Genomic DNA, 24,434 nt, shown 5'->3' on the forward strand with positions numbered 1-24,434 from the left:
AGTAGGTAGTATCTTATTGCTCTTTTAATTTACAGTTCCCTAATGACATATGATGTTGGACATCTTTTCACATGCTTATCTGCCATCTATACATTTTCTTTGATGAGGTGTCTGTTTAGGTCTTTTGCCAATTTTTAAATCAGGTTGTTAATTTTCTTATTGTTGAGTTTTAAGGGTTTTTGTATATTTTAGATAACAGTTCTTTATCAGATAAGCCTTTTGCAAAGATATTCTCCAGTCTGTGGCTTGTCTTCTCATTCTCTTGATGTCTCTTAAAGAGCAGAAGTTTTTCATTTTAATGAAGTCCAGCTTATCCGATCATGCGTTTGTGTGTAAAAAGTCATTGCCAAACCCAGGTCATCTAGGTTTTTTCCCTATGTTATCTCCTAGGAGTTTTGCATTTTATTTTTAGATCTGGGATCCATTTTGAGGTTATTTTTGTGAAGAGTGTAAGGCTTGTGTCTAGATTCGTTTTTTTGCATGTGGGTGTCCATTTGTTCTGGCACCATTTGTTTAAAAGACTGTCTTTATTCTGTTTTATTGCCTTTGTTCCTCTGTCAAAGATCAGTTGATTCTATTTATGTGGGTCGGTTTCTGGGCTCTATTATGTACTACTGATCTGTTCTTTCACCAGTACCACACTGCTTTGATTCCTGTAGCTTTCTAATAAGTCTTGAAGTTGGGTAGTGTCTGACCTCCAACTTTGTTTTTCTCCTTCAGTGTTCTTTTGGCTATTCTGGGTCTTTTGCCTCTGTATGTAAACTTTAGAATCTGTTAATATCCACAAAGTGACTTGCTGGGATTTTAATTAGGATTACATTGAATCTGTAGATCAATTTGGGAAGAACTGACATCTTGATAATATTGAGACTTTCTATCTAGGAACGTGGAATATTTCCCTATTTATTTAGTTTTTCCTTGGTTTTTCGTAGATGTTCTTTATCAGGTTGAAGAAGTTCCCTTGTTTTCCTAGTTTGCTGAGAGTTTTTATCATGAAGGGGTGTTGGATATTTTTTTTAAGTGCTTTTGTCACATCTAATGACCATGTGATTTTTCTTCTTTAGCCTATTGATGTGATGGATTACATTAATGGATTTTCAAATGTTGAACCACCCTTGCACACCTATTTCGTGACACCTCTCTCAAAGACATTTTAGTGCCAGCATACTTGCAGCCGCATAGGTATTTGCTGGGAAGCACTTTTAATTTCTAACATGCTTCATAAATGCTAAATTTTGTTGTTACTGTCATACAGGCATTAACACTCAAAAAGCCTCTAGTATATAGCTTTCCATCTTTCTATTAACTTTTGTCTGCGAGTTTTCCAGCTGATTTATTTCATTCTCCCATGTGTCTTTCTGAACATTTTGTTTTCTTCTTGCTGTGGCTCTTCCCTTTGTGTGGGGCTGGTGATGATGAGATTGCTGTTGTTTTTCTTGATCATTATCATTGGTGCTTACTAAACTGGAACAATATTTAAGTCATGCAAAAGATAACATGAGAATATTTTATGTAAAACATTCAACTAAAATGACAGAAATATAATCTATTAAACTTTTCTCTGTCTTCGATAATAAACTTATTAGCCAGTACCTTTGTTCAGGTCTTCTGGGAAGGTGTGCTTACTGGCAAACTTAAATGTGAAACTTGATTTGGTCTTCTGTTTGGTGGTTTTATTATTTTGAGATCATCCTCCTAGTGGTTACCACTACCCACATATGGATTCCCTGCATCCCCTCCAGGTTAAAAAATTCAAAATATTAAAAATAAAAATTATTGAAGTAAATAAACTAGATTTTCTTTTATGTTTGGGAAGCAGAATCATCTTAAGTTTTGTTATTAAAATACAAGATTACATGTAATGAAGCTTAGGAAAACCATATTGCTATAATCCATAGGCGTAACCTCTTTCAGATTTATCTTAATGCGAGGAAAATCTGTGCTTTAAAAAAAAAACGTATTTTATTTTATTTGTATAACTATATAATTTTAATGTTAATATAAACTATGGTTGAAAGATGCAAGTCATAAGAACTATTTTTTTTCATGTGAAGAATCTCACTAACTGTTGAAAGTGTTCTTGGATTTTGAACTTGTTTCCATTAAAGCTATTTTTGGTTAAATATTGAGGTGTTTATCTTTTCTTTACTCATTTTCCACATGACATGCTGGCCTTTGCAAAGGACCAGAGTAGAAATGGAATCTTTTCCTTTTAAAAAAAGTTATTCTTGTATTTTTCTGATAAACTTTGTGGCATAATTGTCACCTGACCTCAATTACGTAGTCCACTGGGAAGCTCATAATTGAACTTGCTTCCCACTTTGAATGATTTTGGTTTGTTTACTTTATTCCAAGCTTTACTTTACTCGTCCTCTTTGTACTTTCTTTTGCTTATATACTTACTTTTATCATACTGCACTATTTGTATTTTTAATGCCACTTCAACAGGATAGTGTACAGTTAGTTTTGCTATAACATGACATATGCATCCCTAAAAGTGAATGTGCTATTCAGTGTTACGTATAAAACCACAGGATTTATGAGAGAAATGGGATTTATGGAAATAAAATTCAAACACTGTCAGTGACACATTAAAAAAAAGATAGAAATCTAACGAAAGGTGTAGTAAGAATTTTAGACGTTAAATGGTTAAGAAATTCATAAATAGTAGAATAAATATGGCATTTTATCTTGAATAAGACCTGAAGTTTGCCTGTAGAAGTGACTTCAGAACGGTAGCATGTGTGGTTATTATGAGGTGGTAGAAGGAAGGTGACCTGAAATAGGATGAGAAATGACACCGCCAGATACACACGGGGGAGGCTGACGACACAGGAGGCGAACTGAGAGCTTGAGATGTTTGAGGCGTGTGCACTTGGTGTGTGGCTGGGGTCACTGGCCTGGTTGCCGTTTTCTGTATTCTCTTAGCATTTTTTTCCTACAAGAAATCATGCAAAAACAAAAGTGACATTTGCGTTATTCTCAAATCAGCCCCAAATTGATCGATTAAGTTGGAACAGATTTGCTTTTTCAAATATGTCTTATAGCAAAACTGACTATATAAGTAAGTACACATCTTAAAGAAAGGGGTTAACTTTTTAAAATCAAAGAATGTGTCATCACCCCCTGTTTTTCTTCACATGATTCACATGTTAACTGGAAAGTTCAAATGATCGCAGAATGTTTTCTTACAGGGAACTACATTCTTAATTATGTGGCCTCACAACCCAAGCTGGCTCCTTTTGTCATCCAAGCTCTAATTCAAGTCATTGCTAAAATCACTAAGTTGGGGTGGTTTGAGGTTCAGAAAGACCAGTTTGTCTTCAGAGAAATTATTGCTGATGTGAAGAAGTTTCTTCAGGTAAGAAGGCACCATTACATTATTGGAATACTACTAGTTGCTTTTTTGGGTTTAGAAAACTGCTTTTCTTAGAGCTGTTTGTTTTGTGGCTACCAGTACCATATTATTTATGATTTATTATTAATCCTCTGGGTCCTTTATTTTTTATTGCCATTAAATGAGGATCATGTCATTATATAACTTCCAGACTAGAGGAATGCAAATTATGTGTTCTGATTTCAAAAATATGTTTTCTGTCATTTCTAACGTGTGTCTATGTACTGTATATATACAAAATATTTATGTAATGTTTTCACGTAGTATTATCCAAAGCTCATTAGATCTCTGCGAAGTGGATTTCATTTTGTAAATGAGAAAACTGAGGCATAGTAACGTTAAGTAATTTTCATGAAGTTGCACAGTGACCTAGTAAAGCATAGAGCTAGCAAGCATTTCAACAAATTTTTTAACTTAAGGTGTGTGTGTGTGTATGTGTGTGTGTGTGTGTGTGTGTATATATATATATATATATATATATATATATATATATACTTAAGTTTTATATTATACCACATTGACTGTTAGTTTCTAAAGAATGTTTTCAACCTCAAGTTACAGTATATACTCGTTTAACTTACATAAATTCAAGTATTTGGACTGCAAAACAGAGAAAAACAGCAAGAGGACACTAATTGAATTTGTGCCATGCATCCACCTGCCAGTCCACGCAGTATTATGTGTCCTTAAGGGGGATATGGGAAACTTCCATCTGCCATTTCCTGTTCCTGTGTGCCTCTTCGGGTGACCACCATGCTCTGATCAGTATGATTCAGATGTTTAAAGATACATATTTTTTCATACAAACATCACCCCGACTTGCAAGAAACATACTTTAGCTGGTGCTTTGCTGAAGTAGCAGTGATCTGTTCCAGTTCTCAAGGAAAAACTGGCAGTTTGGATTAATTGAGAGATGGTTTGGTAGGTCTGGTTTATTGGCAATTAGAGGCAATTTAGACTTTCTGAGATTTTCTTATACTGTAACTTAAAAATTTAATCCCTGTGTAAGATATAACTCAATCATATAGTGGAACATTGGAGACCTCAGAAAATGAAATACTAGTCTATGCTGCTTCTCTTTGATTCATATTGTAAAACCGTGGTTAACAAATACAGCAGTTTCTTAAGTAACAGTGTTTTGTTATAATGGTAATGGGCTGCTGTAGGAATGTAACTCTTGTTTATACCAATGAGTATATGGTAAAATTGATTTTGATATAAGTCATTTCTCCTAAAGTCGCAGAACCTGCTGAGATTGTTAAGGGAGGCCTTACTGTATTTGGTCATCGAAAACTTAGCGGGAATGAGTGTGTTTGTAGCCCTGAGAAGATCTGCCCTGCGGCAGAGGGATAGTTTATTCAGAGACAGATGAGTTTCTCAGTTACCTTTGTACTTGTAATTGTAGTGAGCACAACAGCACTCCTCTCATAATTTACTCAAATTGCACACAGCTCATCAAGAATCATTAGCATAGACAGGAATAGGCTTCAAAGTTTTGTTTTTTTGAGTCAAGGTTGAAGACTCAATGGAATTAAATCATTGTTGCTGGCTAATATTTTCAAGCTTCTTTTTCAGTGGCAGGTAAGTTGAGCTTAAGTTGGGCCCTAGTGTACTTTTGTCAGTTTTAGAAGACCAGAAGAAACAGAAAATGTTTTATCTTCAATGTTTATTATAGCATCACAAAAAAAGCACTTGTTTTCTGGGTATATGACATAACCTAACCTTGATTCATGAGAAAGACAATAGACTTTAATGTGCTAATACTCTAAAATAGTACTGTATCGTTCCTTTGGGTATTAGCAGCTTCTGTGAAGTTTGTACTAAAAATTATTTCAAGTTTGTTAAATCTTTAATAGCCTGAAGTTTTGTACATTTTCTTTTCTATGTTATTGCAGCCTTATTGCTGCCACACTCCAGACATTTATGTGCCTCCTTTCCACATACATACTCAGGAGAACCTACCATTGTCTAGGGCAGTGCTATTCCAATTGCTGGTCCACAGTGAAATAAGGAGTTTATGTCAGAATATAAACACATTTGGTGCTTCCTTTATCTGTAAAGATTTGCTATGGAAAAAAAAAATGCCGGCTGAATTTAACTGTGTCCTTCGTGACTTAGCTGTTTTATATTCTGGTGCGCAAACATTTATCTCGTCGTGGACCGGCACCAAACCATTCTTGGATTAGAACTGAGTTTGCAGCCTGCCGGCAGATTCAAGGACCAGCAGCTGCTCAGGTAACCGCCTTGAGGAGCCTTGGCCTGGTAGACACGGAGGATGGATGGTGCCGTCATAGGAAACCTGTAACTCTGTGCAAGCAGTGCCAACTGTCCTGACAGGCCACAAAGAATGAAAATGCAGGAATTAGGGGATGCTTCTTTTGCTTATATTTTTATTCTGAGATAATTTGGATTTATTTACACTTGGTAACCCAGTGAAATTCTGTGATAGTTAGGAAATGACCAACATAAAATTAAAACTTGAAAAGTGTCATCTGTATTAATGCTGATTTTTATGATTACACTATAATCGGAAGTTACGTTTATTATTTTCGTACTTCCAGTCTGATTTTGCAGTGAGGTAATTTGTTAGTAATATGCACATAAAATCTGAATTTTGATTTGAAGGAAGTTTTTGAGATTAAATTGGAAGCTAATTAAATTAAAACCAGTATAGAGGCTATGAAACTGTATAACATATTGATAGTCATGTATTTACCCCAGTGCACTTTAGATGCCTTTATTATGGAAACATAATAAATGCATACACATGCACTATTAAATAATATTAAAAGGGCCTGAGAGATCTTATCTGATATTAGATAAAGGAGTTTAACTTAGTTCCTAAGCTGTTTATTAATTATTTATTGAATACAGCTATTTTAGTAGCCTTCAAGCAAATTTATAAAGCTAAAAAGTATTTTTTACTCATTCATATTCATGGTCTTACGGAAAGTATTGAACCGAACTCTTATATATTTTGTGGTTTAGTTTATTAGAAGTCCTAGGTGCAGCAAACATTTTGAGGGGTGTCATGCAGTTCTAAGACAGGTGAGCTGTTATCCCACATCGTATACCTGTATGCCTACATTTATCCTTCAAAAAATGGACTTGAAATTATTTTTATTTGTGGACCTGATAGTGATTTTTCTACACGTTTTAAAAGCTATATTAGTAAGAAAATGTGATGTTTCAGTATTACTTGTAAATGTTACCTGGTTTACACATTAAGAACCAATCACATGTCTCCACAGAAACTAAACCTGGTTATTTTCTCCAAAGGGTACTGTGGAACACTGCATAATAGGAGTAATCATCCTTTCAGAATTGACTCAGGAAATGAACCTGGTAAGCCTTTTCATCTAATGGTGACATGAATTTGCTAAGTAATGCTGTTTCTTTGATGTAAAATCTTTTTTAAGTGGCATAAACTCTGTGTATTCGTCTTTTTTTTTTTTTTTGTCTAGTGTTGCAACTCTTTCATTGTTATTGAAAATAACAGCAATAGCATAAAGTACTACAGACCACAGGGAATTAGACATGGTCCTGGCTCCTTGGCAAATGGATAATTGTCCTTTTATCTTCTGTGCATATAGTAATACACTAACCATAAGAAATAAATTATATGCTGAAGAGAAACAAACCTTTATTTGCTTACAAATAGAGGAGGAACAGTTTGGTGAATTGATTCTCAACAGTGGGTACACAGCAGGACTCACCAAAGATCGGGCCCCTTGGCACTTTGCCACTTGCTAGCATGAATTTCACCGCGTACAAGGGGAGTTTTCAGAAGCTATGCCTCCCCCCGACGGTGCCTTTATGAGCTCAGCAGCTGAGCGCATCATCACCTGCTCCTATTCACGTTTGTACTGAATGTGGTTCTAAGCAAAACAAAAGCAGAGGTTGGGTTCTATGTGGTATAATAAAGGGGAATGTAGTGTCTATATTTAAAAACTGCCATCTTCAGTGGTCTGTGTGTGTGCATACATATATGTGTATGTATACACATACACACGTAGGGAGAGCTTACGTACCCAGGACCACTTGCCAGCTTCCTTTGGAATGATAGTACAGTTCCTGTGTGTAAAAAGAAAACAAAAAAGTCACCCCAAATAACTATTTCCTACTTGTGTTCAGTCGGGAATTAGAAAATATTGAAGAGAATGGTACAGTAACCCATGTATCCATTATCCAGCTTGTACAACCATCAGCTTTTTGCTAATCTTAAAACTAATTTTTTTTTTCATTTCCTGCTTCATAGCATAAGGGTTTGCTGTCTGTAGATTGTTACTGAGATAAGACTAGGTAATATGGAGTTATAATAAAAGTGTGATTCAGAGAGCAACCAAATTGTTTTTACTTTTAATTACCTATCTTGAACTTGTAGAAAATTGGACTGCAATATACAGTTCTTTTTTCAACCATTTGATACTAACTTGCTGACATGATCCTAGAATACTTTAGTGTGTTTCTTACATGCAAGGACATTTGCCTATATAACCACAATACAACTATTAAAATAAAAAAATTAAATGGCGTATTACGCTTATCCTCATTCTCTATTCAAGTTTCACCATTTGTTTCAGAAAGCAATGAGTTTAGAATAGTGCATCTCATTTATTTGGTATGTTTTCTTAGTCTTCATCAATCTGGAAAAATTCTACAATCTCTCCATCACTTTTAAGACCTTGACACTTGAGAAGATTACAGGCCAGTTGTTTTGTAAAATGTCCCTCAATTTGGGATTATCTGATGTTTCTTCATTATTAGATTCAGATTATGCGTATTTGTTAGAAATATCATGGGAGTGATAACTGGTCTTCTCGTTGCCTCCTATCAGGAAGCACATGATTTGATTTGTTGCATTATTAATGATGTTCACTTTGTTCACTTAAGATTGTCTCTACCAGGTTTCTCCAACTGTAGATTTATTCTTTCCCCTTTGTAAATAATAAGTATTTTCTGGGGAGGTACTTTAAGACTCTGAACTATCTCATTCCTCATCAAATTTTTCAGTTTCTTCATTTATTTATTTATATCAGTATGGATTCCTGTGTTGTCACACAGCAGCCTAGCAGACTGCCCCCCCCACCCTCCCATGTCTTTCCTTAAGGCAAGAAGAGTTAGTGAGATGGTGCATCTCTGGGACTGTGTGTTTCTCTCTATTTAGTCTCCAAAAGAGAGTTTGTGGCCAATGACGAGTAAGATCTCCCACGGGGAGGGGGGGCAACTCAAGCCAGGTGGAACCCCATGGAGACCCCCATGAGCTGCCTTAGAAAGATTTGGGAAGGGGCCTTGTCTCCCCTTCCCCCTGCCTGAGCAAAGCGGCTGCTGACTCTGGCTTTCCTGTCTCACCTAATTGGGAGAAAAGTCTTGAGAGTGATAAGAGTAAGCTCTCTCTGCTCAGCTCTGTGAAACAATTTCAGCATGTTATATATGTCCCTTAAAAGAGTTCCATACCTCACCTCAAGGACTTTCTGCTTCGGCTGTTTGAAGATCAACATAATTGGTTTGGGTTGTTTCTGTAACGTGATAAGTGAGTCTCACAGACCGTGCCAAAAACACTGCTACTCCCTTGTATACTTCCCAATAAATACCTCCAGTCGGCTTTGTTCTGGGCTCCAGTCTTTCAGAACTGAGCCCCTGGCCTTCTGAGATTTATGCATTAAGTCTCTGTATGTTTCTTTCTTAAAAACTTATCCCAAAGCCGCCCCTTCTCCTACCCTCACTGCCCGTGTTGCGCAGGACGCTACATTCCTGGTTTCCTATTTTATTTAATAGGTTACGGTTTGTGGCTGACATTATATTTTGATGCTCAAATTTTCCCAGATTTGGCCAGTAGGAGCCCTTTTAAGCTAACTTCTGTGTCCATTTGATACTTACTTACCATTCTTTGAACATTTTCTTACTTTCTGGCACAAGATGTTCCAGGCTTATCTTCTGTAGAACTAAGTGCCTTTTGAAAAAAGCTTCAAGGTCTGAAGTGTGATTTTGGGTTTGTATGGCAAAAAATGTATGGCTTCTGGAGATATTTCACTCAGCCTAATTTTATGGCATTTATAATTCAAGTAGAATTTCTTAAGTATTTATGAGCCAGGCAGTAGGGAGATCTAAATGCATGAAGAAAATCGAATACTATAGTTGTCATATATGATCCAGGTAAATTCGTGTAGCATCAATTACAGGAAGATCTTTTAAGAAAAAGATCTAAACTTGAGGTTTCCTAAAATTTGAGAGTATTATATGTTATCCTGCTTTTTTTTAGAAGCCACGTCTACTGCTCCTGGAATATATTAAATATATAATCATCAAGAAGTAAAATCTGTTTTGCCTGCACGGTAGAGGCATAGGTGTTCAGTAGAAAACGTGCAGTTCCTCTTCTCAGAAAATTGGGTCTCTAAGTGAGTAACCCAAGTGAAATACACATGTCGGTTTTGAAGATAACTCTGAAATAAGACCTGGGTTAGCATTTTAGCTCTGTTGCTTACTACTTGGTGCACACTTCCTAACATCTTTAAACTTATATATCACTGTGTGTAAAGTGAGAATGAAACCTTCCATGAAACTTACTAAGATGAGGTAAGCTGTTAGCACACGGCCTACTATGTACAAATGCTCAATAAACCCAAGGTTCTCCTCCATGTTCCAGATACGGTAATGAGAGGTTGGTCTAAGATAGTGTGTCTACAAACTTTAATTTTTTCATATGTAAAGAGAGGATAATATATATTTCACAGGTTAATTTGGAGGATTCAGTGAAATAATGTGAAGAGTATTTCATAAATTGCTATTATAGTGCTGTATACTATTAATTTGTATTAAGGAGAAATTTTTTTTTACATATTGAGGGAAGTATTATAGGAGAGACAAACAGAAGTTTGATTTGAAAGAAGGGAGGAACGCTGGAAATGCTAATTCAAATCTTATATATTGGATACAGATTCCAGTAACTGGTTTCTATAATCACTTTGAATTTCTGTTCTGTTTCATGATTCTATAAGTAAGTGGCACTTAAGTATAGTCTAAATTGTATGATGGAGCCTAGGAAGTGTAAAATAATCAATTTCGAGCTCACTACTTTTTTCAAATCTGTAAACAGTAGTAGGGAAAATGCTTTACTATCTTCCAAATAGCAAAAGGAATGCTATAGGAACTGTAGTCCATGGGTGTCAATGATTGGGTATCACACTTCAGCTGTGTTTGCTGTCCTATTGATAAGTGAGAATATGAATGGTATTAATAGTGTAGTTTTGACCATGTTATATTTTAGAGGCTCAAGAACTAGCCTTGGTAAATTTATTCTTAAAGATTATTTGTCATTAACTAATAAAAATTCAGAGGGAACATACTATTGCTTATGTAATGTCATATTTCTGATTACTTATAATTTCTGCCTCGGTTTCTTTTTAGAATACCAAGGATATATGAAACCAGTGACATAGCTGGTGTATATAGAAATATCACTTTCATATAGAAGAAATTTTGTGTAACTGATTCAGTTTGCTGATTCACAGAAAGTTAGAATTTGAAGATTATGTTAGAGATTTCTCATTTTACAGGAGGAATCCAGAGGCCAGGGAAGTTGTTAGTTGCCTAATGTGAAATACGGTGCATAGATCAGGAATTGATAGTCTTAGTATCTACCTTTTATTTTATAATATGTATTTATATTGCCTCTGAAAGTACAGCCAATTCTGAGTTTTAGTTTGGGGATCAGAATAGTTCCTAGAAAGAACACAGAGTTGAAACAATCCAGAAACTTGTGTTTTAACCATGGCTATACCATTAACTGTTTGAGTAACCTTAAGCAAATCAGTTGTCCCAGTAGATTTTTAAAGTCCTTTTAGCTCTATACTTTATGGTTCTTTAATGATTATTTCTATCCCTTTTCTTACTTAGTCAGGTTTTGCTGTGCTGTTTGATAAGTCTGGTTAATAAATTCATCTTGATCTTTTTAGGTTGATTATTCTAGACCTTCTGCAAAACACAGGAAAATAGCTACCTCATTTCGTGACACTTCTCTCAAAGACATTTTAATGCTAGCATGCTCTCTTCTAAAAGAGGTAAGTTATTTACTAAATCAGTATTTAGGAAATTTTAAGTTTTAAAAGAATTTCAAATGAATCCCCTTCCCTCCATTCCTCTGCTTTTTGAAGCGTTGTAGTGGACAAGCTTAAGTACTGTAGATTTGCACAAATTTGTAAGAGGTTCCAAAAAATCCACTAAGGATATAATAAAGTAAAATCCAAAAGGAATTTAGTAACTTGTCTTTAAGTAGTAGTTTCATTGTCTTTCTGCTGTAGATTTATTGCAGAAGCTAATTAAGATTTAGTTTCTTTATTGCCTTGCCCATATTTTAATGGGGTGTAGATGAACAATAAAATACAGTACATTTTCCTAATTCATCAGCTATCAATATTTATTCATAATTCAGCCAAGATGATTGACTTTAATAGTTTCTTTGCAAAAGACTATTTCCTCATTTGCTACTTTGTGCTCTGTTGATCATTAGGGATAGGGATAGTACGATTTACAATTATAATTATATATGTTCTTATGTAATGTAGGGACTCTATCATGCTGCTCAAGCTTGTTCATTGGTGTGATACAGCATTTCCCAAAGTATGTTTCACTAGTCACTATTTTTATTTATTTCAATTCTATCATATAGTAATATGATATTTTTCACATTAGGCCAGACTGAAAGACCCTCTATTATTTAAAAAAATTTCTTTTAGTTTGGAAAATTTTAACATGTACAAAAGTATATCAATATACTTTGTATAATGAACACCCTTGGACCCATCAGCCAGTAACAACTCATGGCCAGTCTTGTTTCATCTCTATCCTTCACCTTACCACTTTATTTCTTCTTGAGTTATTCTTGAAGCAGAATCCCAAACTTTATATCATTCCTCCCCCAAAAAATATTTCATGATGTATTTCTAGCAGATACAGTTTATTCTGGTTGTGTCAGAATGGCCATTTTCGGGGGGGGGGGGGGGAGAGGTGGGAGGATCAAGATTATGGAGGGCAAGCTTGTGAATGTCGTCCCACGTTCATACAGCTCTGAGAACCTTTGTTAGCGGAATAGGGGTCCTTTATGCATGAAGTTACCCACTTTTTCTTGAAGAACATGATATTTTCAGCTTCTTCCAAGAAACCTTTGAGCTAGTGAATCACTTACATTTGTACTTTGTGCTGTTTAAAGTATTGTCCTAAAGTTACCACTTAAAACTTTAGAAAGTAACCTACAATTTATAGGTAAGTGTAAAAGTTTTTATTCCCATTTTTTACAAAATTAAATTTGAAAATAGTCTGTTGTAGATTTTTGTTGATAGTAATTTTACAATTTTTTTCTATTACACCAGATAACTTTATAAACATTTTTTTTTTTTTTTGCTAATTTTACTTTGGCATTGAAGAGATTTAAATCAGTGAAGTGAAAATGTGTTTATTGACATTTCACAGTGTTTCATTTAACTTTGAACTTTTTTCAGGTGTTGGCCAAACCTTTAAATCTTCAGGATCAAAGTCAACAAAATCTAGTAATGCAGGTCTTGAAACTGGTCCTCAACTGCCTTAACTTCGACTTCATTGGCAGTTCAGCCGATGAGTCTGCCGATGATCTGTGCACAGTGCAGATCCCCACAACCTGGAGGACAAGTAAGAAGAAAGTTCTGTGTGAGGGATGGTCGGCATGAAAGGCACGGAATACAGCGATGTAGTCGCCTATGGACAGTTATCTCTGTTTTGTGCTAGGCAGTCACACGGGTCCAAAGGATTTGTAACCCAGGATAGCTGCCAATACCCAGTATCGAAATGTTTTCCCCAGTCCTATCAGAGTAACGTCCATATTTTGATTTTGGAACAAGGAAAAGACAGCTCTAGAGTCAGGGGCAAAACAAGTTGGGGAGGGAAAATGAGGAGTTCTGTTTTGAAACTTTCAGATAAACAGTGGGAGAGGGTACAAAACCTGGCAAGAGACATCATATTTTTCGTAGTTATGAAGAGTGAAATAGAGTAACTGACTTAGCAGAGCAGAATTGCAGCTTACTTTCTTATAGTGAGGGACACCACAAAAAGCAAGCTGATTTGCTCTCACATATCCCGGAAAGATGATGGCTCTAGGGTATTCCTGAGGTCAGAAGTAGGGAAGGGGGCTGACAGGGATTGGTAATAAGTTCTGCACAGACTTCCCAGGATCTCCTCCACCCGCCGTGCACCTCTCTTTTCTGTTGCACGCTCCCTCTGGCTTCCTAAGACCAGGGCTGTGAGAAATTAAACTGGAGAGTGTTTGCATTCAGGAATATCAGATACAGTAGAGAAACACGATAGATTTTGTGAAAACTTTAAATATGGAAATTAGAGACTAAAACAAACAAAAGGGACTTCATATCACGACTGTGGTTATGAATACATGAACCAATACATCTAATAAGAATTACACAGACTAAGCACACACACACACACACACACACACACACACACGAGTGCATGTAAAATTGGGAAATTGAATAAGATTGGTGGCTTGTGTCAGTATAGCTTCCTGATGTGATACTGTGTTGTAGTTTTCTTAGAACTTACCATTGGTGGAAACTGGGTAAAGGGTGCCTGGGGTCTTTCTGTATTACTTCTTGCAACTACATATAAATCTAATTATCTCAAAAACTTTTTTAAAAGGGTAGGAGAGTTAGTAGAGATGGAGATGAAGTGAGGTGTAGAAGTAAACTTTATAGAGGTGTAATTAGTATCCTGAGAGCGATTAAAAAAGGTAATGCATCCCTGAAACAAGAATAGGATATTGTTTTAAAAAGAAATGTTCAGAGAATGTTCCAAATATAAAAGATGGTTGCCAAAATAAAACACTCAGTGAAAGAGTTGGAAGATAAAGTTAAAGAAATATCCCAGAAAGAAGAGCAGAAAAAAAAAAAAGGAGAGATTTGATAGGATATAAAAATACAAGAACATTAATTAGAGCATGAAACTAGGGAGGTCTGGCATCTGACTGTTAGGAGTTTAAGAGGACAGAAAAACGGACGGAAATTTGCAAACAAATAATACCAGAAATGTTCATAGCACTGAGACATAAATTTTCAGATTGAAAGGTCCCATCAAGTGCCCAACATAATGAAGGAAAAAAATATATACACTAAGGTTCATGATCATGACCTTTCAGCATAACAAGGATAAAGAGGAGAACCTAAAATCTACCAGAAAGAAAAACTAAGTCACCTACAAAGGATTGGGATCAAGAATGGTATTAAACTTCTCCACAGCAGCACCGGAAGCTAGAAGACAATAGAGTAATAACCTCAGACTTCTGAGGGAAAATTATTTTCAAACTAGACTGAAATTATCAAGTGTAAGATAGAATAAAGACATTGTCAGACATGCAGAGCCTCCTGAAATGTATCCGTTATGTGCTTGCTCTCAGGAAGCTACTTGAGATACAAGCTAAGAAAGTAGAAGATACGGGGTTTGGAAAAACAGAGCTTCAACCCAGGATGACAATACACAAAAAGGAGATAATTACAGAACAAATTTAGGAATAACCTGTCCAAGTTGAAGGCTCTGGGAGGTAGGGATAGGAAAATGGAAATGATAAGTTATTTGATGATACTGAGCACGTGGAAAATGGCATGAAAAAGATTTTGTAAATCTGTCAGAGCGTTTGGAAAGAATTAGTGACAGATAAACAACTAAGCACAGAAAAGATGCTATGATTAAATCCAGAGAGTGTTAGAAATGTGATATAATCATAGTATACTTCTTGGCTCAGCTGTTACCATGACTTACACAGTAATGATAAATGTAAACACTTAGAATTGATTTACTCTCCAATTGTTATAATAGTGGATGGATTTTTAAGAAAGGTTGGATCGTGGTGGGAGTGGTGGGGTTAGTGATTAGACAGCTAACACTTCATGTTCTGTAACAGGAATTCGTTACAGAATTCGTTATCTCAAGTAAAACAAATAAAGAAATAGTAATATAGTATGTTATTTGGAAACATATCTAAAAGTTGAAAGGTAGTTGAAACATAGTAGGGTACAGCTGTTTTTTATTATATACTTAGTTACTTTTGATACTATTTGAATTTTTAAATGTTTGTATTACTTTCAAAGAAAGGACAATGTTACAAAGATTCTCCCAGTAAGAACTGTAGATGCTACATAGAAATAAGCAACATCTTATATAGTTAATTTCTATCTCTATATTAATTCATCTTTCAAAGGAAGATAGGAATTAAAAAAAAAAGCCTAACTGGGAAGAGTGGCCACATGCAAAGGTCTTGGAGTTCTTGTTTGTTTGATAATGTCTTACTGTGTTAAGGTCACGGAATTGAAAGTAATGGCATTAGAAAAAAATTTTTTTTTCCAGTTTTCTTGGAACCAGCAACATTGGATCTTTTCTTCAATTTGTATCATTCACTTCCACCACTGCTATCTCAGTTAGTAAGTAAAAATCATTTATTATTTCATTAAAAGTACCTGTGATTTTTCTCTAAGGGTAGTATAGATTTACTTTTAAAAATTCTATTTATATTCTTGATTGGGTTTACCTCACACAGGAACTTCTTACATCTTCTGGGATTTGTATTGTTTAAGCTATTTGTCAGATTCTATTTACAGTCAGCAGTGCATTCCATTGCATGGGTGAACCCAGAACCAATAACTGTTGATTTAGCTCCTGCCCGGAGCCAAGACAACTTGTCAACCTCTAACTATATCTTCCTCCCTACTCAGTCCTCACCCCTTCTTCTGGGCCTCAATCTAGTAGTCGGTCACCCCATCTGTTGCCTTCACTTCTCTCTCTCTCGCCCTTTCTCAACCCTGCCTGTCTCCATGTCTCAGGCATGTGGTGCAGCCCCCATCAGATATCTCTGAATGAGAAACAGAGGGGATCTGCTCATTTCATTTTGTGCTCATCACTCCAGTTCATTTATTTTTGAATCAAATTCCATTATGTGGTTAAAAAATTATTGAGACGCTGGTTATTTAGAACTTTGAGACTATGAACCCCATCTTTGTGGAATGTAAAACAGATACCAGGCAAGATTGAATAAAAAAGAAAAAGAAAAAGTTGTTAGTTTAACATCTAAGCTTGTAGAAGTAAAGTTGGGAATTCTAATGTTGCCATTTCATGAAAAATGGTGTTCCAGATTTAAAGTACATATCAGTGGTACGTTTGTTTTGATGAGTTATCGCCTAGAAGGGAGAAACAGGATCACAAAAATACTTTTTAAAAAAATCTATGCTCTTGAATCTAGGATTTTAAGATGGAGGTTTTTAAACTGGGTTTCACAGGACACTTGTGTTTCCAGGTGGTGCCAGAGAGCTTCAGCCTTCTATATTTGAACCACAATAGTCTTGTTTTCAGTTGTTTAAAAACCATGGTTTCATGTACAATTATGTTTTAGGATAAAACAAACAAGCTACTGGTTTTTTAAAAATAAAGTGGAAAGAGCTACTTTAAGAGAAAGTAACATTTATTGGGCATACCCCATTGCATGGTGCTTATCTCACTTTATCCTCAAAGTGGCCCTGCAAAGTAAGAATTATTACCCTCACTATATAGACGAAGAAACAGATCCAGACTGGCTTAAGTGACTTTGTCTAGGGCAGCACACTAAATATTGGAGCTGAAATTCAAACTCTGGTGTTTTTGACCCGCAAATACTGGCAATTTTTTAATATACTAGTGATTTCCAAATGTACATATCAGAATTGCCTAAGGAAGATTTTTTGTTTGTTTGTTTTAACAATAAAGACTATGGCAAACTGATGAACATCTTAAAAAGCCATCTTCTGATTTTTGTCCTTATTGTCACGCTTGCCAAGAGAGCCAAATCTTTTGTGTGAAATTAAAATATTTAAATATTCACAGCAAATTCTAATTTTTTTTAAAAAGTGGCAAGCCAGTGTATGTGGACCAAAACGAAACATATGTGGGTCAGTTTGGCCTGAAAATTGCCAGTTTTGGGCCTCTCACTTAATGAACAAACAGACTTCAATGGGTACCAGTGGTAGAATTAAGAACCCGTCTAGTAAAATTGTCTGGTAAAATATTGACTTTAGGAAGATAACTAAGCCAAAGATACTCTGTAGGAATTTTTATAGGGTATCTGACTCTTCCAGCAGCATTTTCCAAATTGTTCCACAAGGTACTAATGAATGGTAAAATCTTCTATCACAAAATAAATTTGGGACATGCTAGATTAATTAAGGCTACAGGAGTTTTTCCCTACTTAAAGGACACCACAGTGCATAATGTGCAGTATTTCCCAAACATACTTTACCACAAAACCGTATTTTCTTTTTGGTAGAACATCTGGTTCATGGGTTGCAAACAGAACTGGTCATTAGGAGCAGTTGGAACCCTTTTGAGTGTATCCATGTCCAGGCTCTGTTCTGGCATACTTAATATATGAAAAAATATTAGAGGAGAATACACAAATAGGAATGTCTGTGGTGAGGTTGAAGGGTTGTGGCTGGTAGTGGTGATTGGTAGTTAAATGTTTAGCTTTCGCTATTTCTTAATTCTAAATGCTTTCTTTAATCACAAAAATTGAAAGAATATTTTATATATAAAGACTAGTGTTTCTTACATGGGGCGATAGTTAACTTTAAAAATTGAAATGAATTTTGTTGTTCCCTTTTTTAGGCACTTTCATGTTTAGTTCAGTTTGCTTCTACAAGAAGGTCCTTATTTAGCAGTCCTGAACGTGCCAAGTACCTTGGTAATTTAATTAAGGGAGTAAAAAGAATACTTGAAAACCCTCAGGTATTTATGAAGTAATTTAATTAATGCTTAGCATATGGAAATACAGTTTCTCTGCTGAAGGATGCATAATAAACTCACGACTTTATTATGATTCTGGAAGAAAATGTGAAGTATCATACTCATCTTCCTTAGATCTCATTTGTAGTAGAAATGGACAGTTTTTAAAAATGGATATTTTCCTGGCAGACCTCTATATTCCTCCTCTTATTTTTTCCATTCTTTTAGGTGAATAGAAGTTACATGTTTTACATGCTTCTCTTTTTACCATTGTAATACATTTGTTTGCTTGCACTTCTTAAATTACTGAAGTGATTAATTCAGAGTTATATCTACCTCCTAAACTGGAAGACAGTATAAATCTGAATGTTAACATTAGAATAAGTGGCTTTAAATTATGAAATAACGTCCTTTTGCCCTCTTGTGGACAAATAAGAGTTTGTAGATTTTAAAATCTACTCTACACTAACTGCAAAGCTTCAATAGCAATATTCATTTCAGAGAATCATATAGCCATTATTAATTAGTGATTTTGTGTGACTAGATAAAATCTTTTGTTTCACTTTTAATTTTGCTTTTAGTTTAAAAGATCTGTGATGAAAGTACAGATTTTAAAGGGTTAAATTATATACATAAAATTATTCAAGAAAATTTCTGACTAAGTTTATTGGTGAGGGATGATAAATATTTTTAATAATAAATAAAAGATTAAATGATTTAAGGAGGTTTATATAAGTCTCTTGGTTATTACTAATTTTGGGGGGAAATGTAATATCTGTACATAAATAAAATGTGTTTTTAAAGAACAGTTGTTTTTGCAGGTTATTCTCAGGAGTATTTTATATATTGGGCATTTGCTTTACCTTTTTAATGTTAGCATAACTGTAAAATTTACATCTTTTGCTGATAAAACGGGATTTTACCAATATACATTAAACATTTTAGTTGTTTTAATCATTATCAATCAACATGTGGAAGGTAATATGCTAATACCAGATCATTCTCTTAATTGATTTTGCAACATCTGCATATTGATGATTCATGGCTGTAAAAGTTAGTTTGAATATTATTTTACATTGCAAACATGTATTAAAAGACCTGAGTACAAAATATCTTTCTGTGAATTGTCCTTAATAATTAGACACTATTTTATATTCTTTCATGGAGCTCATTTGAATGAAATTTCTTAGAAACTCTTTCAATATTAAATAGATACTTTAAGAATTCTGTTTTCATGCCAGCTACTGTGCAAAGTGCTCAATCTATAAAGATAATAACACTTGTGCCCTGTTTTCAGAGCTCCCTTACAACTGGGGGCACCTTTCTTGGTCTTTGCTTCTAGCCTGTTCTGGCCCAAAAGTTACCTCTGTATCTTGTATTTTTGTTAAACTTTCTGCTCTACATTGCATTAATTTATTTGAATGACTCTCCATTTAGTGACAGGAAGTTGTTTGAGGGCACAATGCCTGTAGGTACTCAATAAAAATTGGTTGAGTTAAAGGAAATTTCCATTATTTGTGTGTGCACACATGCTATTTATCTTAAGTCCAGTTGGTATTGCTCTTTTTCATGTTTCAAGAGCCCATTCTTATTTTTATCTTAAATATTTTTCAAGTCTCCTATTGATTTTTGTTTAAGCGCTCATGCGCACGCATGTGCACACATGTGTTGGCACATATTTTTGTGTGTAATATAATGGCTTCTTAAACATTATAATTTAGTCATCGTGGTGTAATGCTTTCTCCAAAGCTTCTATCTTGCATTCCTTATTATTAATCATTGATGACAACATTAAATCCAGCAGGAATTGTTTTCTTTCATTAATATCTACCCAGTTGACTGGGAGACTTAAAAAAATACATTTGGAATTTTATTGATGGTATAATTGTTCATTTTATTTGTTTTTAAGTATTTTTAAAAGTCTTTTTTTTTTTTTTTGGTCTCATATTTTAGGGTTTGTCTGATCCAGGTAATTATCATGAATTTTGTCGATTTTTGGCTCGTTTGAAGACAAATTACCAGCTGGGAGAATTAGTTATGGTGAAGGAGTATCCTGAAGTTATCAGATTGATTGCTAATTTTACCATTACTAGCCTACAGGTAAATAGAAATATGTAATTGGTATTAAACTAGATAATTTTAAAACAGTTTATTGGTAAGGTTTGGAGGGGCTTTGTTAAAACATCTATTACAGTGCTTTGCTAAAAATGTTCATTGCAAGATTTTTGGTAAAAAAAAGTTCGTTATAACATTTTTTATAATGAAAATTTAGAGGCCATCTAAATATCTAATAATTGAAGGATGATTTAAGTAGCTGTAGTAGAATCTATGTGAAGAAATGAAAGAAAGCTTTTACAGACTCGTTTTTGGGAAAATTCTTTTTAAAAATTTGGAGGAAGGTTTTAAAACCATATTTTCCACCTGATATCCACTCTGTGAAAAACTATTCACGGGAAGATTAGAAGGAAGTACACTAACATTTTAATAGTGATCATTCCTGGGTGGTAGAATAATGAGAGATTATTGGTTTCTTTGTACTTTTTTGCATTTACAAAATTTGCTATGTTAAGTGTTCATTGGTTATATAATCAGAGTAAAAGCTAATTTTAAAATCTATGTTTTTTGTAATTTTGCCTCTGTAATTCTTATTCTAGGAAGATATGTCATTTTAAATAACATTTGCTTTATTTCTTTGTAGCACTGGGAGTTTGCTCCCAACAGTGTTCATTATTTATTAACTCTGTGGCAAAGGATGGTAGCGTCAGTTCCTTTTGTGAAATCAACTGAACCCCACTTATTAGACACTTATGCACCAGAAATCACGAAGGCCTTTATCACTTCTCGGTTGGAATCTGTTGCCATAGTTGTGAGGTATTGAAAACTAAATCTTTCTGTTGTATTTTCATCTTTTGCATCTTGGAATTTTAAAAAATTGAGGTATAATTTACCTACTGTAAAAGTCACCCTTTTTAGTGTACAGTTTTATGAGTTCTGACAAGGATATACAGTTGTATAACTACCATCAGAACCAAGATATAGAATAGTCTCATCACCTCCAGAAAGTTCTTTGGGTTCCGTTACCGTGAGTCCTTTCCCCACCCTTTCCTTCTGGCAATTACTGATCTGTTTTCATTTCCCTATAGTCTTTGCCTTTTCCAGAATGTTGTATAAATGAAGTCAGACAGTATACATAGCCTTTTAGTCCACCTTCTTTCACTTAGTGTAATGAATTTAGATTCTTCCATGTTGTATCAGTAGTTTTCCTTTTTATTGCTTAATAGCATTTCATTTTATGGATATATCACAATTTGTTTATTCACCTGTGAATGGACATTTGGGTTGTTCTCATTTTTGTCAATTATGAATAAAACCACTGTAAACTTCCTGTACAGATTTTTGTATGAACATAGTTTTTATTTTTCTTGGGTAAATACCTACGTGTGAGACTCCTGGGTTGCATGTTAAGTGTATGTTTTACTTTATAAGAAACTGCCAAACTATTTTCCAAAGCAGCTGTTACCAGTTTGTGTTCCCACCAGCAATGTATGAAAGATCCTCTTGCTCTGTGTCCTCACCAGCACTTGATATTATCTTTTTTTTTTTAATTTTAGTCACTCTAATAGGTGTGTTAGGGGTACCTCATTGTGGTTTTAATTTGCATTCCCTTAATGACTAATAATGTTGAGCATCTTTTTATGTGCTTATTTACCATTTGTATGTATTCTTTGGCAAAGTACCTGTCAAATCTGTTGCCCATTTTTTTTATTGGATTGTTTATTTTCTTGTATTGAGATTTGAGAGGTCTGTTTATTCTGGTCACATCTTTTTATCATATGTGTTTTACAAATATTTTCTCCCAGTCTATAGCTTGCCGTTTCATTTCCCAGTCTTTGAAAGAGAAGTAGTTTTAAAGTTTGATGAAATCCAATTTAGCCTTTATTTTTTCTTCTAGAAGTTTTATACTTTTAGAATTCACATTTAGATCTATGATTCATTTTGAGTTAATTTTTGTATGTGATATGAGGTAAGGCTCAAGGTGGTTCTTTTTTTTTTTTGTTGCATATAGATGGCCAATTATCCCAACACCATTTGTAGAAAAGACTATTCTCTCTATATTGAATTGCCTTTACATTGTTTTCAGAAATGAATTGACCACATACATGCCTGTGGTTCTATTTCTGGACTCTGTTCTCTATGTGTTTCTCCTTCTGCTAATATCGTCTTGATTACTGGGTCTTATAATAAGCTTTGAAATCAGGTAGTATCAGTCTTCTACCTTGGTTTCCCTTTTTCAAAATTATTTTGGCTCTTTTACTTGCTTTATTTTTCCATGTAAATTTTAGAATCATCTTGTCAGGATATACAACAAAATCCTGCTGGGATTTTGACTGGGATTGCATCAAATTTATATGTTAATTTGGGGGTAAATACCTACATGTATCTCAGCAATGTCAAATCTTACAGCCAATGAGCATGTTTATCTTTTAATTTATTTAGCTGTTTTCTGATTTCTTTCTTCACTTTTTTGTATTATTCAGCTTCAGACCTTACATATGTTTAATTAGATTTAATTAGTATTTTATGTTTTCTGGTACCTTTGGAAGATACTGTTTTTTAAATTTCAATTTCCAATTGTTCATTGCGGGTATATAGTAAAGTAATACAATTGGATTTTGTATATTAACCCTGTATGCTAGGACCTTGGTAAACTCACCTGTTTAATAATAGTTTTTTTGTGGGGGTTTTTTTGTATTTTTTTATGTACATAATCATGTCATCTTCAAATACAGACATTTTATTTCTTACCTTCCAATCTATTTGTCTTTTATTCCTTTACCCATAATGGAATCTTTATTTAACATAAAGTTTATTTGTGGTGAATAAAAGTACATTGCATTCTAATGTCTGCAAACTTGTTTTTATATGTTTGCAGAGATAATTTAGATGATCCACTAGATGATACGGCTACTGTGTTTCAGCAGTTGGAGCAGTTATGCACTGTCAGCAGATGTGAATATGAAAAGACATGCACTCTTCTTGTACAGTTGTTTGACCAAAACGCACAGAATTACCAAAAGCTGCTACATTCACCTTCTGGGATAACTGTGGACAAGGCAATTCAGGAAGGTCAGTAAATTCTATATGCCTATTAATTATATGTTATTATGTTAAATTTTAAATAGCTTCATTAATCACTTTAGTAATTTTATGCAAATTATTTTTATATGTTTCCTCCAATTCCTCACCCCCTAATAAGCCATTAATTTTTTTAACCTTCTGGATATTTTGGTGGCTTGATAGTTAATTTTCAGTTTTCCTTTATAAGATTCATAGGAAATATTTTTTTCTGGAATCAGTATCAAGAACAGCTGATCTTTGAGTAGAGTGTGTTATCTTAAACTATATTTTAACTGGTCTAACTGACAATATTTCCTTCTTTGTTATAGATGACTGCAAATTCAGAGCCCAATTTCAGCCAGTAAAAAATTATATAAGACTTCATCATGGTTTTGCATTTGTGTATTAGCCTTCACATAGCTTTATTTTATTATTATATTTTAATTTCTCAGTCTACAAATTTCCTTATTATTTTTCTTTAATCCTTTATCAAAGAAAGATTTATTCATTTCTGTATATCCCTTTAGACCCTTTTAGGAACGTAGCAGGGAATTAAATAAATAAGTACAATTTTCATATTTTTTAATGAGATGAATTATGAGAATGGAACTGGCTTTATACATTTCTAACACTTTAATTATAGTTCCAGACCTTTTTTTTTAATTTGTATTTTTTATCTTGTTTTGGAAAGTAAATGATAAGGGATGATAATCAAACTTACTTTTAATGATTTCCCATCTAAACTCTTTTGTAAAAATTCTTTCTTTAAAAGATTACATTTACATGATACCTTCCTAAAATGCCTTTGATACATTATCTGGTTTTTGTTTTTGTTTTTTGAGTTACACAGTACTGCTGAGTGGCTACCTAATGGAGTAGTTAACCTTCTCTACTTTAAATGTTCTCTCTTTTATTAGGATTTCATTGTTTATAAATTAAATTGGGGAGAACTAACATTTTTTTGCGGCATTTAGTCTTTCATGATTGCTTTCTTTTAGCAGAGTTTAGACAATTATTAAATATCAAATACATACAGCAGGGTATTTATATATATTGAGACTCAGTGGGTAGCAGTAAGAAACACCATCACATGGTTTAAAGAATAGGTCAGTACCAATCAATATCTTGCTGTTCCCTT

The 24,434-nt window shown here is 34.2% G+C and overlaps 1 protein-coding gene across 8 annotated transcripts in view; it reads left to right on the plus strand.

Annotated features, from left to right (window-relative positions):
* Nucleotides 1-24,434, plus strand: part of RANBP17 (RAN binding protein 17) — a 255,550-nt gene that overhangs the window by 13,613 nt on the left and 217,503 nt on the right. For 7 of the 8 annotated variants that reach the window (XM_019741153.3, XM_074313890.2, XM_074313893.2 and 4 more), the window contains 9 exons: nt 3,195-3,361; nt 6,677-6,742; nt 11,353-11,457; nt 12,895-13,060; nt 15,779-15,852; nt 18,062-18,181; nt 20,132-20,278; nt 20,877-21,049; nt 23,112-23,305. In XM_019741153.3, the coding sequence (XP_019596712.2) occupies nt 3,195-3,361; nt 6,677-6,742; nt 11,353-11,457; nt 12,895-13,060; nt 15,779-15,852; nt 18,062-18,181; nt 20,132-20,278; nt 20,877-21,049; nt 23,112-23,305 (1,212 nt within the window). The remainder of the gene's footprint in view (nt 1-3,194; nt 3,362-6,676; nt 6,743-11,352; nt 11,458-12,894; nt 13,061-15,778; nt 15,853-18,061; nt 18,182-20,131; nt 20,279-20,876; nt 21,050-23,111; nt 23,306-24,434) is intronic. The other variant, XM_074313889.2, reaches the window with a different exon arrangement.

This window comes from Rhinolophus sinicus, chromosome 5 (genome assembly GCF_057876585.1).
Source record: "Rhinolophus sinicus isolate RSI-liver-muscle chromosome 5, RSI-T2T, whole genome shotgun sequence".
In the NCBI taxonomy this organism is placed as follows: domain Eukaryota; kingdom Metazoa; phylum Chordata; class Mammalia; order Chiroptera; family Rhinolophidae; genus Rhinolophus; species Rhinolophus sinicus.